At 33.2% G+C, this 19,018-nt stretch overlaps 3 protein-coding genes and 2 non-coding genes across 11 annotated transcripts; 2 read left to right on the forward strand and 3 right to left on the reverse strand.

Annotated features, from left to right (window-relative positions):
* Positions 1-96: 96 nt before the first annotated feature.
* LOC122302926 (pre-rRNA-processing protein TSR2 homolog) lies at positions 97-2,135 on the forward strand. Of its 2 annotated transcripts, XR_006240553.1 has the most exons (4): positions 97-406; positions 570-661; positions 1,425-1,631; positions 1,815-2,135. XR_006240553.1 is itself a non-coding variant. In XM_043114403.1 (3 exons), exons 1-3 carry the CDS (start codon positions 199-201, stop codon positions 1,479-1,481), a joined length of 357 nt encoding a protein of 118 aa, XP_042970337.1. In that variant the 5' UTR covers positions 97-198; the 3' UTR covers positions 1,482-1,789. The 2 variants fall into 2 exon arrangements, 1 of the variants encoding a protein (XP_042970337.1); XM_043114403.1 differs by lacking the exon at positions 1,815-2,135 and having other exon boundaries at positions 1,425-1,789.
* LOC122293978 lies at positions 2,129-2,215 on the reverse strand. Its single transcript, XR_006237425.1, has one exon. It is a non-coding gene; the product is annotated as a small nucleolar RNA snoR114 (small nucleolar RNA).
* A 3-nt stretch (positions 2,216-2,218) lies between these two features.
* On the reverse strand, positions 2,219-2,289 carry TRNAG-GCC. Its single transcript has one exon. It is a non-coding gene; the product is annotated as a tRNA-Gly (tRNA).
* Positions 2,290-7,435: 5,146 nt separating this feature from the next.
* On the forward strand, positions 7,436-11,999 carry LOC122275425. Of its 6 annotated transcripts, none has more exons than XM_043084497.1 (6): positions 7,436-7,779; positions 7,906-8,384; positions 8,853-9,273; positions 10,037-10,605; positions 10,720-10,786; positions 10,888-11,999. In XM_043084497.1, the coding sequence occupies exons 3-6, from the start codon at positions 8,895-8,897 to the stop codon at positions 11,328-11,330; spliced, it is 1,458 nt and encodes a 485-aa protein (XP_042940431.1). In that variant the 5' UTR covers positions 7,436-7,779; positions 7,906-8,384; positions 8,853-8,894; the 3' UTR covers positions 11,331-11,999. The 6 variants fall into 6 exon arrangements, with proteins under 6 accessions (XP_042940431.1, XP_042940424.1, XP_042940415.1 ...); XM_043084490.1 differs by having other exon boundaries at positions 7,924-8,384; XM_043084481.1 differs by having other exon boundaries at positions 7,436-8,384.
* A 2,062-nt stretch (positions 12,000-14,061) lies between these two features.
* On the reverse strand, positions 14,062-15,254 carry LOC122275454. Its single transcript, XM_043084523.1, has one exon. The coding sequence runs from the start codon at positions 14,753-14,755 to the stop codon at positions 14,198-14,200; it is 558 nt and encodes a 185-aa protein (XP_042940457.1). The 5' UTR covers positions 14,756-15,254; the 3' UTR covers positions 14,062-14,197.
* Positions 15,255-19,018: the final 3,764 nt, after the last annotated feature.

The following is a 19,018-nucleotide window of genomic DNA, read 5'->3' on the forward strand; positions in this document are numbered from 1 at the left end:
CGTTCTCAACCTTTTCCCCCAAGACGCTCTCCCCCGATCCCTACTTCCCCGCAATCCCACCCCCCCCCCCCCCCCCCCCCCCCCCCCCCCCCCCCCCCTCTCTGTGTCTGGACTTTGGAGGAGGCGACAGAGACGAGAGGGATCCAACCAGGGCTTCAACCGGAGGTCTCAGGGGCGGCCAAAGGTTTTTCCTCGATAATGGAGCCTATCAGTACTGGAAACCGCGCTGCTAGTGCTCTTCAGAAGGCCGAGGCAGTCTCTCATCTCCGGGAGGGGATCTCGTTGCTTCTCTCCCAATGGACAGGCCTTCAATTGGCCGTCAAGAATGGGTGGGGCGGCCATGACTCCCTCCAGAAGTCCAAGCAGCTAGCCACCGATATCTTATCCTGGTTCTTTCAATCCAATGGTCTGTATATTTATCTTTTACGTACGTTCGTATTCATCCATGTTGTTGCTCGTTTTCTTAATTTCAACGCCTCGTTCGATCTAAAATCATTAAGCATTATTTAGCTGCAGTAGTAAAACCTAACAAATTTTGCATATATATATGCCTCTTTATTAATTTGCAGCACATCTGAGTCTGGAGGATATAGAGAATTTTCTCCATGAAAGCATGCTGTTCTCTTTCAACACGGAGATTGAAGATGGTAGCATTGAGGAGGTAACATTACCTAATTGCTAGAACATCTTTTTCATGCTCGCTTGAATTTCTTTTCAGATGGCCTTTAACACAAATAAAAGAAAGCATGTTTGATATTTCCGGACTAATTTAGGTATCGAATCATATATATATATATATATATATATCTAGGTGATCATGTAGCAGTCAAAGCTTTTCAAGATCAGTTTTGTGCCCGGCATTACTGCATTTTTGTTTATAACGTTCTGGTATTTATTACGGGTTAATTAGTAATTAAAAGATATTATATATCAAGAATAATGTTAAATACAGTCGTGAAATGTGCAAGTACCACGTAATCATTTTGAAAAAAATAAAGTATATTATTAAAAATTTATTATTTTTTTATGGACTTCATCATGTAATATTATGTACTCACTTTTTTTAAAAGAATTGCATAGTATTTACACAATCAACGAATAGAAATATCATTTCTGAATGTAAAAATTTTTGCAATTGAGGACAGAAGATCTCCTCTTAATTATGGATAGTACACAAGGTGGAGAAATTTTATATGCTTCACGGCATATCTAGTGCAACAGGCTTAGTTAATGCAAAAATTGGTAAATGAAATGAATTTCTTTGGGTAATAATCTTTATTTGGAGATGGACTTTAAGATTTTAACCATACTGGTTCGAGTTTGGATCTCATTTGATTTATTTTAGGTAAATTTCTGCTTGAAATGTACGTACACTTGTCCATGCATGCATGACTGATTGAATTCTAATTAATTTCTATGAGCAGGTGGCAGAACAGTTGATGATTATGCATGAAGAATATTGGCATGGAAGCCATTATTAGTCAACATGATACTAAAGGACCAAACTCCGAACCAGAAACTAATTATCTTCGAAGCAGCGGGTGGCTACGTACGTACAGATACAGCCATCAGATCGAAGAAGTCCTTAAACTTCATGTCTTGCTATAGATGTCCTTGCGCAGCTGGCTCATGTACTTAAACCTTCAAATCTTATTCTAATATGATAATTAATGTGGAAATTATGAAGTTTTGACTTCTGAAAGCTTTAAAATTAATTAAACTCTGTACGTCAGTAGTACGTTCATATGTATATATGTGAAACAAATAAGAACAGAAGAGGATTTGATCATTTATTCATATTTGGTGCTTGGCAGAAAGATTGGCAATAAGGGAAGAGGCCACCTAGATAGCTGTGGCATCGAAAGCTGTAGTTTGGTGCAAAAATTCTTCAAAACTGACCACAATACAGCAGCTAGCCTAGATTATGATCAGTACATGGAGGAGATGGAATTTACTTCAAAAAGCTTGAAGACCTGATGAAGCTGTGTTTTTTCCTCTTGTATTTTTAACAATTCTGACACTGGTAATTATGTGATGCTGCTATGAGAATATTGCTGCAATGCTTAGTACGTAGTAGAGGGAATTGACTTTATACATTAAGTGAAAAGGAGAAAAATAAAAAAGGATTGAGCTCAGACGCGCGTATTCTCATCTGTAGGAGATGATAGTTGGTGATGACCCTATCATCACTGAAGCGCAGATATCATCATTGCTCGAGTGCACCAGCCGGGAATCGAACCCGGGTCTGTACCGTGGCAGGGTACTATTCTACCACTAGACCACTGGTGCTTGCTGTTAATACCACCTATATTTTTGTTTATAAAGTATAATATTCTACTTATCACCCCCCACATTAAAACGAAAAATCACATGTTAGCATGTGGTGTGAAAATGATGGGTAAGAGCACTCCCAATTGTTTATCTATCCTATTTTTTAAAATACATCACTAAAACTTATTTTTTCTATTTTATATATTGACTTTTACAATATACCATACATCAACTTATTTATTTTTTCTTCATATCATTTAAATGTTATATTATTTAATAGTTTGTTTGAGAAAAAGTATAAAGAGAGAGAAATTAGTGTGGACAACAAAGTACATGAAAAGAGAATAAATAGATAAAATATTTTTACATTTGTGTACAGTTCATGCTACATGTAGCTGAACACTGTACCAAAATGGAAAATACATTTTCAAATACATGAACAGTTGGAAGCAAGTTTAAGCTATTTTTATTCAAATTTTACATAAAAATGGGTTTTACACAACCCATTGCATGGGAGTGCTCTAACATTTTTCTTTTTCAAAAGATCCTAATCTCTCCATTTTTAATTTTTCTTTTAGTTCTACTTAATATACATGCACCACATACTTGTTACGGAAAAAAAAATTAAAATAAGTGTGATGTGTGAGATGATGAGTAGAATTTTTCCTTTTAATTAATTAAAAAAATTCTACTCATCATCCTCACACTACACATAATTTTTTAATTTTTTTCTCTTACTAAATGCATGTCTGGCATATGAATGAATAACTCAATTAATTTATAAAGAATAAAATAAAAATAAGTGTAATATATAGTATATGGCAATGATGAGAAGTAAAGCTCAATTGATAAGAATGTTTTATATTTCCTCCTCCTAATTACAAAAAATAGCGGCCACTATGTGCGGGTCTATATTCTCATTTTTTCATGAAAATAAATGGTAATACATTTTATAGCTTAAAATAATTCTAAACGTATAAATTCGTCTACAAAAGAAAAGCAAAACAATAAAAATAAAAATTCTATGAGCCACACTGTGCGGGCGTATTCTTCCTTGATAAGTTATTGATTTCGATTTCCATGAACACAAGAGATTACAAGATTTTTAAAATAATTCTACGAAATAATAATTAGATCCCCGTAAATAAAAATAAAAACCTAATACTTCACTATTATACAAAACAAATGTATATGCTAATAAAAATCATATGTAGTTAGTTACTTTTACGTATTCTTCGTATATTTCATTAATTTGATTAGTTATATATCTTTTTTAATATAAAATTATTATTTCGACCAATTACATTAATAAAACATAAAAAAAAATATAAAAGTGATTGTATGAAATTACGAATTCTTTCTTAATCCATTTAGTAAGAGCATGGATTCGCCTATAATGAGTACAAATTCCTATTACTCTATAAAGAGTAGCGCTAGAACTTCCGAAAAATCATCCCTTAAAAGTCATCCGAATGATGTATTTTTTTTTCATTCATTATTTTTATATTTTTAAATATTTTTTTAAAAACAAAATCCAAAACATCACTTAAAAAAATTTACTTAATCACTAAGTAAAAACAAAATTAAATTTTTAAAAAATTGGTTAAAAAAAAGGCTCCCGAATTCGGATGCTTTAACGTTTCTCCTTTGTGAATGCTTCTGTGCATACTTTTTTCCCCAAAAAGAAAAAATCTTAAATGGACAACAATTCCTCCATTTACCGTTTTTAAATGTTATTTCCTTGCGGTCATTTATGAAATTGGTATATAAATGCGATAATTATTTAGCTCCAAAAAGGAAATGAATAAAGGAATAATAATATATACAATTTACATTAGATAAAATAAATAGTTCTCATTTCTATTATTTTCATTTTGTTTCAACTATTTTGTATAACACATTTTTCTTAATGCATATTAAAAATTAAAATATAGTTTTCAAAATGATAAGGAATTACCAGCTTAAGAATAATCAAAGAATATTAATTAGTCCCGTTAACAAAAATTTACATTTGTATAGAAAATGTTTGAATTATAATTAAATAAAAAGATTAACATCTTTTATAATTTATTAATCTAAATATTTGCTGTAATTTAGAGAAGTATATAAATTCCACAACGTTAAGTATTGAATTTCAGTACCAGTTATAGGAAAGTATGCATGTATTCTATTTTTATTAAAAAAATAAAAAATTGAAAATTAGTAAGAATGTAAATATTTAGGGGTACTCGTATTATTAGATTATAAGGGCATCCTTGATAATGGATATACAAAGAAAATATTATAAAAATAATTTTACAAATTAATATAATTTAATATTATATGTAATATTTATTTTATTTTAAAATCAAATTTACAATTTGATATAACATAATAACACATTAAATCGGTAATCCTATTTATTTATCAAAAAAGTATTTATTTCATAAAAGAATAATACTAGATATAATTATAGTTATGCCGTGTGCAAGCACTGCACACCATTTTTTTAAAAGAATGGAATCTACTAATAAAAAATTATTATTTATTTTTTATGTTAATCTTGTATTAACTCAATTTTTAAAAAATAAATTCATGACATTTGTACAATAACTCAAATATCATCTCTCTTAAATGTGAAAGAAAACTAGTCCGGACCAGAAATTCCGATCGGACCTATAAAGCTAGTGGTCAATTTTGGTCTAGAATTTCGGTTTGCAATCTGGTCTCGAGGTGTGGTTTTTTCAAACCTTACTAACTAAAATATATATATTTGTTCTAAAATTAATTTTATATAGTATTTTATATAATAATTGTATATACAATGATAGATACTCTAATATCCACACTTAAATAAAATAGTCCAGTACATTTTTTTGTAAGATACATAAGTTACATTGATGAAATATTCATACACATATTATTAAATATTGACTATTGAGTCCTAAGTTAGTAACATTGTTGCCCAGATGACTAACACAAGAGGGGGTGAATTGAGTTGTATTAAAAAAAATAACAATTATAAATCAAATATACAATATAAAATATAAACAAAATACGAAACAATAATAAATATAAAGAGTAAGGGTAAGAGAGAAGCAAACTCAGTATATTAATGAGGTTCGGTCTCACTGCCTACGTCATCACCTCAAGCTACTTCTTGAGGATCCCCAAATTCACTATTCAATCTCCTTCAGGTAGAGATAGAAACCTATTACACCTTTGAACAATACCGCTACAAAAGATCCGTGTAGAATACCTTCTACACTTGCAATCACCTTACACATGGTGATTCAACTATTCCCCGTGTAGAACACTTTCTACACGCACAAAAGTTATACACACCATTTTTCTGATACAAGAACTGATAGTGGGTAGGTTATCAGAAAACACTCCTCAATGAGTGAAATAAGAACAATACAGCGCAAACTATACTCTCAAAATGAACAAAGATTAAGGCTCAATGCTTAGAGAAGAGAGAATGAAAGCTTTGAATGAATGTTGTATGCTCTGGATATTGTGAATGTGAAGCTCTCAAATGATCTATTTATAGGCATATGAGACTTCATATTTAAATTTAAAAAGATTCACATGTCAAAGACAACATCATTCACATTTTCAAAAAAATCAAACCTAATCTTTTACTTTTTGTATATGACAAAAGGAGTACACTTTACTTTTCAAATTTTTCAAACAAAATCATCTATCTTTTGTATAAGTCTAAAAAAGCATCAATCATTTTTAAAAATATTCAAATAAAATATGCACATGTGAAATATGACAATCAATCATCTTTAATATTTTCAAAGTTTAACCCTTTAATCAAGGCATGCACATGTAAAAGATGACAATCAATCATCTTTCAAAATTTTCAAATTTAATTTTCAAAAATATTCATGCACATGTGAAAAATGTATTTTAATGCGTTATGATAAAATATTAATTTTGAATATTAATCATAATTTTAAATTTTGAAGAGATTTACAATATTACTCTATAACTTTAATGTGAACTTGTTCCCTTCTTGCTCATGCTTGTTTCTTTGATGTGCTTGATTCCATTGTGTAGACAACTTGAGTTTGAGACTTCTTTATTCTTTGAATTCATTTGTTATCATCAAAATTCATGTGTAGATATATAATTATACAAAACTTGAAACCTGGGTCAACAAACATCATCAATATAATTGCATTTGATGATTTTATTAATAACTTAATTAGATAATTCACATTGAAGAGGTCACTTAATTTTAATTTTATTATTTTATATAATTTTGATAATTTAATTAGTTTGTTAATAAAATAAAATAGAATAAAAAAAAGTTTACAGGAGGTAAATAGTTTATATTCAAAAGTTAAATATCTTAAATTTTGTTGTGTAGTTAGACATAAAATACACATCAGTGATTTTTTAACCTTTTATATGTTTGACTCATTTTATACTAATTCAAACTGAATTAAATTTACTGAACCAATAGCTAAATGTTTGATCCTATCTATAGAGATAATCAATCCATTCTCAATCCCAAAAAAATGTGGATCGAAAATTTTGATCAGATCCAAAAATAAAAACCTCACCAGATTGGATTGATTACGCTCCCAAGAGTACTCTTAATGGTTTTTGTATTATATAAAAAATGTAAATTATCTAAATAATTGCTCTAAAAAAAGTCCATCCGATTATGTAAATGGAATTGTAAGATACAATTAGCTACAGAATTTTGCATCCTGTAAATTTATTATTATTATTTTTATTTCATCTAGTCCCTTATTTTCTTTTACTTTGATTTTTGTCATGTAAACAAATTCTTTTTATTATTCATCATTTAAAACATATATATTTCACTTTCTTCTAAAAAATATATTGGAAATATATTTAAACCAATTTTTTCCTATTTTAATTATTTGACTTATATATTTTTGTTTTACATGTATAAGATTGAATTATTTTACATTATATATATAAATAAATTGTAAATATAAAAAAGATATGGATATTGTAAATTTCTTGATAAAAATGAAATATTTAAAAAGAATAAAAAATTTATTTAAATGATATAAAAAAATATATATATTCTGATATACGATATATTAAAAAAATTATTATGTAAAATAAAAAAATAAAATTTAATGATGTATTTTAAAACGTAAAATAAAGAAGCATCTTGTCAATATTCTCCCCGATGGCCCAAAAGTGTCGATGTTGACAAGGACGAGCATTCTGTTAAGATTTTCTCTCTCCACGCGCTCCGGCTGTGGGAGTTTTCGTTAGGGTTCCGCCATCCTATTGCCTTCCCCTTCACCCCTGTTCCTTCGAGTCGAATCATTTTGTCTTTCAAAAATCCTCGTAAAGTTTGCTCCCTCTCTCGCGTGCTGATTTCTGATCCCCGTTTCCGAAATTTTGCTTTCTGGAAACATCAAAGCCATTTCCTCTCGCGTATTTTTCCGTACTTCATTACGCGATTTTTAGGAATCGGATACCCCAAGCTTCTCTTCTATTTGTAAATCTGTGGAACACTGTTCGTCTCAGGTGATTCTTTTAATTTTTGCTTTTCTTCTTTTAACTACTAACTATGTTTGAAATCTTTGATGGGGATTATAATTAACCAGCGTTTTGGAGTAGGACGATTAAAATGTATTCACACAGCGATTTTAGGATTTGTCGTTGTCTCAGGAGGCTTGGATCAAACCGAGAGCGTTTGCTTGTTAAGGGGGTTTTCGGTGGTATTGGAGCAACCCAAGAATCGTTTTTGTTCAATTATATGAGTCGAGAACATACTAAAGAAAGTGAATTGTAGTCGCTAGTGAATGGATTCAATTTGCATTGGACTTTCCATTTCAACTTTGGATATTGTGAGTTATTGTCAGTTGCCAGTTGCGACTTTGGAGTAACGAAGAACCCTATTGTCAGGGGAATGATGAGGAGCTTAAGCGTATTGTTGTAAAACTTGGGCTTATTTGATCATCCGGTGCAAATTGTATGGATCAATTATAATTTACTTGGGATTTAAAGGGATGAATGTACCAATTTGGACGGAGTGATGGAAGCAAATTGAGGCTGCATTGAAATTCATGTCGTGGGGTCAATTTAAATGATTTCATGAATGCGGCCATCTTGATTTTCTGTACTAACCAGTATGTAAATTGCTGTCATTTTGGAATTATGGCCTCATTCTTAAAAATTGGTAAAATCCGATTTAACTGTTAATCTAATTGCCTTCCAGACACCAGATTAGGCCTTAGTAATTAGAATAAGAAAAACAGTTGGATTTTTGTTGTCGCATGCATGCCATAATATTAATATGTTTCTAGAAATATAGATTTGAATTTGAAGGGTCGTAGTTATGCTTGGTCACAATGATTGCACCTATCTTTTGGGTTTTGCATATTTGCTTTTTGAAGAGAAAGTTCCTGATTCAGTATATGCCAATTAATATGCCTCGATGTACAAAGTAAGTTTACTATTTGAAGAATATATATATACATGCCAATCGTGTCATGTTTTACCATATATCAGAACCAATAAGATTTGGAGGATTTAAAGTTACTCTTCCCTTTAGAAAAAAGGTTCTCGTCTAATGATATCGAAATGACATTGGTCAGCCCAGCAGCTGCTGCTGGTTGCTAGCTGGAAAAAATATATCTATGGAGATTGATGTTCCTGATGAAAGTAATGAAAGCGCACCCGGGACGGAGGAAAATGGTTCTCTTATGAGGCCGGTTTTACCTGAAGAATCTGGTGTTGGTTTGCCATATGCTCCAGTAAATTGGCCCAATCCAGGTGATGTGTGGGGTTGGAGGGTGGGTAGGAGAGTTGCCACTACTGGACATTATTTGGATAGGTACCTGTATCTTCCGAAGCGCCTTCACCATGTCAGATGCTCAATGAGTAGAAAGCATGCTTTTGCAAGCAAACTTTCTGTTGAAAGATTTATCCGAGCAGAATTCCCCGGTGCTGACGTTAATGCATTTTTTGCTTCATTCAGCTGGAAGATCCCAGCAAAGATGTCGGCATTAACAAATGGTCAGCTCTAATTAGTCCAACTTTTTTCTTATTTTTTTTGGACTTGTTATTTATCCAAGCTTGAGATTTCTGGTTTCGTCTTGCAATTCCTGATACTGTCGCAATACATTATCTATGTTCTTGGAAAAACTTAATTTAGTAGTTGATAGTTTAGTTTATTGTGATGATATGGTGTCGATCTTTTGCTAATTGCGTTTTAATGGCCGCCAAACTACTTGCCAAAACTTAAAAAAGTTTTTTCCCCTTTATTCCATTATGTCTATGGTCGATCAAATTTGCACCTGTATGTTAGGTCAATTTGATCATCACATTTGGCGAATAGCTTTCATGGAGTTCTTTCAATGAATTAGATAGCGAAATTGATGCACAAATGTTCAATTTCCTTGTTTATCTGGTTTATTAATTTATAATTTAATTTTCCTTTATTGGGGTAAGGGGTCTAGCATGGACTTTTGTTAAACTTTGATAAAGGACTTTTGTAAGGTGTCATTTGGGGTCTTTTCCAGATTAAGCATTCAGTTACATATGTTCTTTTAAACACAGATCTACCGTTCTCTGTTATATGTTATTTGGGTTTTTTAGAAGCTTTGCTACCTATAATTATGCGAAACTGAATTATTTTTCATCAATGTCTATGCTTCAATATTGCAAATGCATATTCAGAAGGATGTCAAATACTATAAGTGGTATCATATGAGTATGTATGACTGGGTTTCCCACTGGAAATCTCTTTTTGTTGTCCTCTAATGTTCCTCTGTTACAGGTCATATAGAGGGGCTTAATTTATCCACTGTACCATTTGACTGGATAGCAGAATATAATGAGTCTGATTCCCAGACTAACACCGTGGGATGTAAGGCTGGGAATAAGATGTGCAGCAGTATCCTGAAACAAGTATACAATCCACCTTTAGCAGCCATGCACTGTGATCTTTGCTGCAGTGAACCCCGTTTCTGCCAGGATTGTTGTTGTATCTTATGTAGCAAGACTATTAATTTAGAATATGGAGGCTACAGTTACATTAAGTGTGAAGCTGTGGTGGCTGAGGGTTATATATGTGGGCATATTGCTCACATTGACTGTGCTCTTCGATGTTACATGGCTGGGACAGTAGGAGGAAGCATTGGGTTGGATGCCGAGTACTATTGCCGTCGTTGTGATGCAAGAACAAATCTTATATCACATGCTACTAGACTTTTACAAATATGTGAATCTATTCATTCTCGGGATGACATAGAGAAGATTTTAAGTGTTGGCGTCTGCATTTTGCAAGGTTCACGGAAAACCAGTGCAAAGTGTTTGTTGCATCGTTTCGAATTGGCCATTCTGAAGGTACAAAGGATATTTAGTGTTGAGTTTTTAGTTTTCTTGCTTTTGCAGTAGTTATCCTGGCCCACTTTCGGGGTTTGTAAAACCTGCAGTCTGACCATTTGATGTTTACAACAGCTCAAAAATGGGACTTCCGTTGAAGATATCTGGAAAGTGGAAGATAACTTCTTAATTATGTCTGCAGGTAACCTTTCACTTCTTAAATATGTCTTCTACAGGCGTTTGTTAAACCACCTCTCTCTCTCTCTCTCTCTCTGAGCCTTGGGCACTTCTGTTCACAAGCAGGTGACTCACACCATGGAAATGCTGCCCCAACGGTTCCAAATAGCGATGAAACTTATGATGTCACCCAGAGCTCAGAGCACACGTTTTCCATACCTTTTGACCCTTGGACAGAGTCTCTAAAGCTTGAAGACGAGATTGACCATGTCCTGCTGGAACTGAAAAAGTCACAGGAATCAGAATATAAAATCGCAGGGGAAAGGCTTTATGCACAGAAGAATTATATTCTTAGCCTATATCAGCAGCTCGAGAATGAAAAGTCTGAACTGTCATGTCGCGAATCATTAGCTGGCCCAGATAGCTTTCCGGGCCGTGTCTCAAATCGAGTACAGCAGATAGAACGGGAACTGAAGAAACTTAAGGATATGGGAAAAGTAGCCAATGGTTTTGGAAAGACCTCGAAAGTAATCCTTAAGGACCACTTTGGCTTAGAAACTGAGAACTGAACCTTACTGCCTTACAGTTTAATTTGACAACCGTTCATCAGAGTTTGGTCTTGGACTGTGTTCATCCTTCAAACCCTTTTCTTCATAGCGACTTTGCATTGAATTAAAATGAAAGATACAAGAGAAAGGGGCGGAATCAGGAAATGGGCAGTGGATGTCAACTGCGGGTCCAAGTTATTTGACAGATCAAAGGGCAAATTTTGAGTACCTGAGGTTGGAGACGTATCTTTGACTCGTCTGAGGAGTCGGATAATGCTAGCATTTCTGACTGAATCTGCCCGCTTGCTGATGAAAAATCTAGACATGCCATATCAAAGGGATGAAAATCTAATTGTTGAATGAAGTAGCTGCCTTGATGTTAAATCAATCATTTGTGGATCGGTGGATAAACCTTGGAAGATATGTCGAAGGGATTGTGAAAGATTTACTGGGGGTGTACATTGAAGGGTCACTTCGTTAGCCTTATGATTTATGTGTTCGTAACTTACATATATTGGAGCTGGTAACCGTTTTACTCAAGTAAACAGCTTATTGTGTAGTTTGAAGTGATTGTATACATGGTTGGGATTTTGCTTCAATCCTACGATGTATTTGAGGAACGGCTGCCTGTTCTTCGTATCAATTCACCCATATTTCACCGATGATGGAGGAAAAAAGAACTTTACACAATTGTGCAGTTGCCACTTGTTTGTGACTCTGGTTTGAGAAAACAAAATTGGGCAATTGTGGCATAGGTTTAAGATGGGTAGGATTCCCTTAATCAGATCTCATTTCCAAGTCCCATTAAGGATATATTTTAACTGAAAATATTTTGTGTAACCTTTTGAATGAGAATGTAGACGAATCGGGAGAGCAAAAACATAAAATTCGTGGCCACCTTCACTGGACGAGATGGACGCCCTGGTTCAAAGATTCTGTACTCTCTATTTTATTCGTCTCGAAGGTGCTGGGATCTGTCGAAATATATATATATATATATATATATATTTAAAAAAAAACAATGCAAATGAGGTGGCTGATTACCAATCCCTATAGTTGTCTTCTATAATAGCTCAATGTCCAAAACTAACGAAGACGACCACTACCTCGAAATAAGGACATGGGAAGTCTTTCCTTGGTCAAAGTGAGCATCCATGTTCAGGAACAGAGTTCATCAGGGGCATAATAGATTGTTTGAACCATGCCAATGTGAGCACTACATAAACTAGTTGAGTTGTGACTGAATTCGTGAGAATTGAAAACAAAAGAAAAGATAACAAAGGGGGAGAAGTTTTGAAGTGTGAAAATTGCTGAATACAGCCTAGTGTCTAAATATCAAGTTTCCAAAAGGTAATGATGAGCAGGAGAGGACGATCTGTCGTGTTGTAACGTAATGTACTGAAGTGTCCATGAGTCTGAACTCTCCCAAAGAAAAGGTTTGCACTTTCAGAGAAAATTTCAGGACCAGAATTTAAGCACATCATCTCATATTATTTCACTCCCTATGCTTGAACAAGAATCTGATTATGATGAAACTTTTCATGCCTAACTACGTATCAGATAAACTAGTTAATCTACAATCTCATTCCCAGCATAAATATCTGCTGAAGAGCGTAAATAATTTGGTTGCACTATCATCAATAGAACCTATTTCATCTACAAACAAGTAATTTCATCACAAAGAAAACAGAGAAAAATGTTTATTGCGTTTGGAATAGTCAGAGAAAACGGTTCCTCACTCAAGCTGGTGAAAGAGTATGCGCTGGACCTGCTGGGAGAAGTCTCCAGATACGAAGAGCACAAAAAATAGACATCAAAGTGTCTATCAAGGGGTCAACTTGGAATTAAAAAGAGAGCAAAAGTAGAGCCTGACTCCTTTCAAGGAAATGGAAAGATAAGAGGCCAAATGGCCTTGTAAGATAAGCTAAATTATCACTAGCTGGTGAAAACCTAGATGGAAATGAAATGAAATGTTCAGGTCTAATGATTAGATGACTCTCTCCTAAGGGGATGAGAGGCATAAATTCATTATCATGGGGGCAACATGCTTCACTTATCTCTATTTTTTCGAGAGTTAAATTTATTTAAAAAGGAGTATCGTGGAGTAACAGAGGAACCATTATCGGCATAAAACATGGAATAATGGTTTTGCTTTACCATGAATCCTGATTAATGGAGTGATTACTCTCACAGGTGGAATACCAGAAGACCAGACGTATTAAACAGCATAAATCTCCAGGAATAGTTCAAACGTTTAAGCCAGTATAAAAATCACTGGCCTAGGTGTTCCGACTAGACGGAAGTGTTCCAAACTATCACCAAGAGAAATTAGGAATAGGGTAAAAAAAAAAAAAAAAAAAAAAGATTTCTTTCAAAACATAAGATCTTCTTCTTTGGGAATTCACGAGTGCAAATATGTTAGTCAACCAATTACCACTATTTGACTAAGAATTATCAACCTCAGAAACCCAAACAACACAAGACATGACAGAATTTCGTTCTCTGCTCCATTCTTATGCTAAGCAATAGCATAAAGGACAAGAAAACACTAAAAAGAAGCAGAGACAGTGGAAAACCTTGGGGTGTTGTTTGTTCAAAAGCAAACGCACAAAGGAAATTCTGTGCCCCTTTAACAGACTTCTCTCCATACCAATCCTACAATATATCAAGAACAACCCGCTCTCCAAAGCAACATTAATACACTAAAAAGGAGGATTCAATGATCATCTCCATTGTGATCATACTTATAAGGTAAAGAGAAATCAGCACTTCTTGATTCAACAGCAAAGTAAACATAACAAAACTAGTCCCATCCCATACTAACTTGCAAACTAATAAATACCGAATTAAAAAAGCGCCAATAATTAAATAAAAAGTTCAAATCTTCATCACTGTACAAGCACAAGCCTACCTCCGATACCTCCTCTAAATCCCCCACCATTCCCATCCCTCCAGAACTCCTCATCTCCACCACCACCAACACCCTTTTCCCCAGCACTCTCCACTCCCACCTCACCCTTGGGCACCGTCACGATAAGCTCACCGTCGACAAAAACCGCGCTAGCCAAGTCGGGCCTCGTAGACTCGGGTAGCCGAAACCTCCAAATATCGAGCTCAAGCTCGTCCAGGGACAATTCGAGGGACCCACTTTCCCTCACCACGATCTTGGTCACCCCGGGATAGATTTCGACGGTGTGGGCCCGCACGTCGCGTATGTCGTTGCTCGTCTCGGCGATGAATCGGAAGCAATCGGGTTTCTCTTCGATTGAGACATCAGCGTCGGACCGAAAGGGGAGCTCGAGGACCCGGCTGAAGATGTGGGGCAAGCGCCTGAGCTTCTTGGTGGAGAGACCCAAAAGCGCCTGAGCTTCAGCAAAAGTATTTCTCGCATTCATTTCGTATTGAATGGTGATGTTGCGCTTCCTGGGCATCGGGTGGACCTTCATGTTTCTTCGGTCCTGGTGCTTCTTAAATAATTTGTTGATGGTGGTGGTGGGAGAGAGAGCAACAAAGATTAATGCTACCTTTAGTGAAAAAAAAATGATGCCTTTGTAAAAAAGGGTACCCAGTTTTGGATACGAATCACAGACTCGATCAGATTGTGAGGTCGAAGGTCAGGAAGAATCATAAAGCAACGGTGCGAACGAATTGGATTATGAGGTTGTTGTTTTGTCTCCAATTTTTTAGCTTTTCTACTTTCTTTTCTGTCTTTTGGAGGAGAACCCAAAGGAGGCTATGGAAATTGAAGCCTAAACCTATGACAGAACTTATTCTCTGAGTCTTAGAAAAAGGTAAGGGAAATCCCGAGGCAATGGAAAAGATAGTTGCTTTCTGGGCGGAAGAAAGAAAACAGGTTGCGCTCGAAATGAAATGAAAATTCTTTTATCCGGGGTTGTGCCGACTGGTATGGGCAATCAGGATCGGCTTGAGAGATAAAGAGGACGAGGGAACAAGCATAATGCCCTCGACTTTCCGGGAAATTACAAGTCCTGCTATTTATTTATCTATTTAAAATTTAAGGATAGGTTTCGTGGGGGAAGGTACAGATGAGATGGGTGTGGAAGCAGAGCACTTTCGAAGATGGATGGCATATATGACAGATGAAAAATTCCAATACTACGGACAGCTTTAGATAATTTTTTTTTAAATTTTTTTTTAAATTATAAAAATATTTTTTTATTTAATAAATTGGTTACAAATAGTATTTTCGTTATAAAAAATTAATTACAAAAATCTATTTTTTTTATAATGACTTACATATGCCGTCTTCAAATAAGAATTGCAAATAGAATTTTTCAAATTTTAAACATAAACCTACACTGTACTTTTGTTTGGTATATAGATAATAAGTAAAATAATTTAATTAATTTAAAAAAAATAAATTAAATTTAAAAAATAAAACTAAAAAATATAATATATAGCGTGTAGGTTTATGTATAATAAAGCTCATGACATATATGTTAACATAATTGCTAAAGAAAGACATGAGGATCCAGGATCCCGACAGTGGTATTTTTTTACTTAATCAAGATAGTGATTTTAACAATGCTATAAATTTTTATTTTTATTTTTAGAAAGTATTAAAAAATGCATGAATTTTTTTTTTTTTTTACACTGTCTCGATTCCATTTGTAATTGCCATAGGCCAAAAGATTTTCTTACTTTTTATTTCTTTTATTTTTATTTTTATGCATACTCGATCAATTAAATTGAAAACTCATATTCCGATCAGCCAAATCAACACGAACTTAATAGATTAAAACTCATGAATCTTTTTAGTTCTTAACTAACTCATGATATTTAATTGACTCGAATTCAAATATATACAACTTAAACTCGATATGTGATAAAACAATTTTTATTACAACCTATAAATCTGATAAGAGCTCGTTATGATGAATTTAACAAATTCTAATTAAGGAATTAAACTCATTTTAATTAGATAATTCGGATTATAATTGACACATTATATACAACCCAAACTTTACTTAACAACACAAATTCTCAACCTCGATCGGGCTATATATTATATCTTGATCGTTATTATATATGTTATGATATTTCCAATTAAGTAAGAACTAATTAATTAATGGGCAAGTTATAGTCAAAGCAAGAATAAAGAAAAGATGGTATATATATATATATGGATAAATAATTATATATGATAAAAAATTTTATCCACACTGAATAAAAATTATGTATAATCAAAGTAACATCATCAATCTCGACTAATAGACCGTATCGTCTTATAATTACTTGCTTTTTTTCTAACCATTCTTTGCTTGCCGTCTATGATGATGAGACATGATCACCTTTGCGTGTTATGTCTTATTCTTTTCTTTTAACTTTTCTCCTTCCCTTCCCTTCCCATCTCCCTTCCCTTTTGACCCCTATTTGCTAATTATCGCCTGCAGTGATGAGGCATGGGCTGGTCCTGTACCTGATATTTTATCCCTCACAAGATTGAAACGACATGATCTCTAAATTTCATGTATTCAGAGTTCTGATAGAGACTATTGATCAGTGTTTATAAATTAATTAAATTCGATCGTCTCCTTTGAAACGCCGGAAAATGAGAATTCTGCCTTAATATTATTACGCGGTAATTTTCAAGCAACCTAAAACGCGCAAGAGGAAGGTTGCATGCAAGCTCCACCGTGACCGAGGAAGACGAGATGACCAGACACTCGATCGTGTGTTCGTAAACTTGGATGGAAAGAGCGTATAAACTATTATATATAGATATACAAAAAGTCATCTTTTTCATGCTTTTCGGTTTTAAATCGGCCATGAAATATCATCAATTTATTGATTTTTTTAATATTGTGGTCCGTGCATGTCTGTTGAATGGTTTTTATATGTCACGGATGATCACACGGTTAATTTGTGTGAAAGAAATTACAACTTGATCAAGAGGAGAAATAAATTTTAAAAAAGGAAAAGTGAATATAAAATAAATAATAAAAATGATCTGATCTTCAAGTTAAAATCAGGGTTTTAATATTATAGAAAATAATTGTTTATTTAAAAAATTTAAACTATAATTTTTTATTTATATTATCATTAACACTCACAATTTAATTAAATGTTTTATGTATTTGCCTTCTTATGGATCTGACCTATACGTTAGCCCGTGAATATTAAAGATAAATATAAATAATTAAATCTAACACTATAATTACCCCTATGAGAGTGTTTAGTTACCCTGTGGAAGGAAGAAAATATATCTGACGTGAGTAAGCCTACTAAGCCTAGCATAAGGGAGAGGTTCTACCACAAAAAGATAAAAAGAAGAGAGATGAATGTGAGACAAATAGAGAACAAGGGAAATGAGGATAGTAGGATACGAGGGGAAGTAAAAAAAAAGAAAAAAGAAAAGAAAAGGGAATGTAGATGGACAAGGGAAAGATGGTGAATCATTACCATTTTTTAAGAGCACGTAAAAAGATGAGATAGATAAAAAGAAAAAGCTAGACTACTTAGGGGTGTAAAAAAAATCGATAAACCGATAAATTGGATCGGATCGGACCAAACCGGTGGCATCAATCCGGTTCTGAGGTTAGTTCGGTTCGGTATCGGTTTTAGTTTTCTTAAAACCGGTCAAAATCGGTCCGGTTCTAATTTTTCTTTTTTTTAAAACCGAACCGGACTGATTTATATATATATTTTAAATTTTTATATTGTATATAATATTTATATATAATATGTAACTATATATAAAATAGTTTTATATTATATGATAAATTACTAGTTAATATAATATTAAATTTTAAAATCTTATATCATTTTGTTTATTGTATTAATAGTTATACTAGTATTATATAGTGCATATTAATAATTATACTAAGACTATATCACTATATATTATAATTTACTATAATATATTATTATATTATATATTGTAATATATCATTATAGTCTATAATACAATTATAATATATATTATAATATACTACAATATATTATCACTATAGGATTATATACTATAATATATTATATTATATATTATATAATATAATATATTACATTAAAACCGGACCAAACTGGACCGGAAACCCGTAAAACCGGAGTACCGGTTTAAGAGGATAACCGGTGCGTAATCGGTTTTGAAAAATACAAAATCGGTATATACCGGTTCGGTCCTAAATTTTGTACAAAACCGGACCGGTTACACCCCTAAGACTACTCCATGCGTACTTCAACTTCTTCTTCAATTTATTCAATCTTTAGAAAAGAGTTCCGACGAGAACAGATTCATCAATAAATATATTCGAGATTTTTATTATATAGAAAAAAATGAGAGGCGATGACTCCGATGAGAGACCGTAAGTAAGCTTATTATTATTATAATAGATATTCTCTCTTAAAAGATTTCATAGATGTAGATTTTATGTCGAATTATATAAATTTGTATATTTTTTTTTTACATTCTCAATATTTATTTTTCATTTACTGTTATGGATGTATGCATATTCTCACCAGATCACGCTAGGGGTTCTAGACTATATTAATCGAGATCCAGATCGTCCTAACAGGCCAAAAATTACCATTTCTTTACTTCCGAATTGTTGTGCGAATTTTGGCATCAACACTCTGATTACATATCTATTTTATTTTAAACTTATGGATCTGACCTATACGTTAGTGATATTAAACATAAATATAAATGACTAAATCTAATAAGGACAATGATATACCACCAACCACAT

The sequence above is a fragment of the Carya illinoinensis genome, chromosome 1 (assembly GCF_018687715.1).
Source record: "Carya illinoinensis cultivar Pawnee chromosome 1, C.illinoinensisPawnee_v1, whole genome shotgun sequence".
NCBI classification, from domain to species: domain Eukaryota; kingdom Viridiplantae; phylum Streptophyta; class Magnoliopsida; order Fagales; family Juglandaceae; genus Carya; species Carya illinoinensis.

What these genes read in the sequence shown, in the direction of transcription:
- LOC122302926 (XM_043114403.1), top strand. Translation starts at nt 199, where the DNA reads ATGGAGCCTATCAGTACTGGAAACCGCGCTGCTAGTGCTCTTCAGAAG. An exon ending in CTGGTTCTTTCAATCCAATG is followed by an intron (nt 407 to 569) that starts GTCTGTATATTT and finishes ATTAATTTGCAG; the next exon opens with CACATCTGAGTCTGGAGGAT. An exon ending in AAGATGGTAGCATTGAGGAG is followed by an intron (nt 662 to 1,424) that starts GTAACATTACCT and finishes TTCTATGAGCAG; the next exon opens with GTGGCAGAACAGTTGATGAT.
- LOC122275425 (XM_043084481.1), top strand. Translation starts at nt 8,895, where the DNA reads ATGGAGATTGATGTTCCTGATGAAAGTAATGAAAGCGCACCCGGGACG. An exon ending in GATGTCGGCATTAACAAATG is followed by an intron (nt 9,274 to 10,036) that starts GTCAGCTCTAAT and finishes CCTCTGTTACAG; the next exon opens with GTCATATAGAGGGGCTTAAT. An exon ending in TCGAATTGGCCATTCTGAAG is followed by an intron (nt 10,606 to 10,719) that starts GTACAAAGGATA and finishes TGTTTACAACAG; the next exon opens with CTCAAAAATGGGACTTCCGT.
- LOC122275454 (XM_043084523.1), bottom strand. Translation starts at nt 14,755, where the DNA reads ATGAAGGTCCACCCGATGCCCAGGAAGCGCAACATCACCATTCAATAC.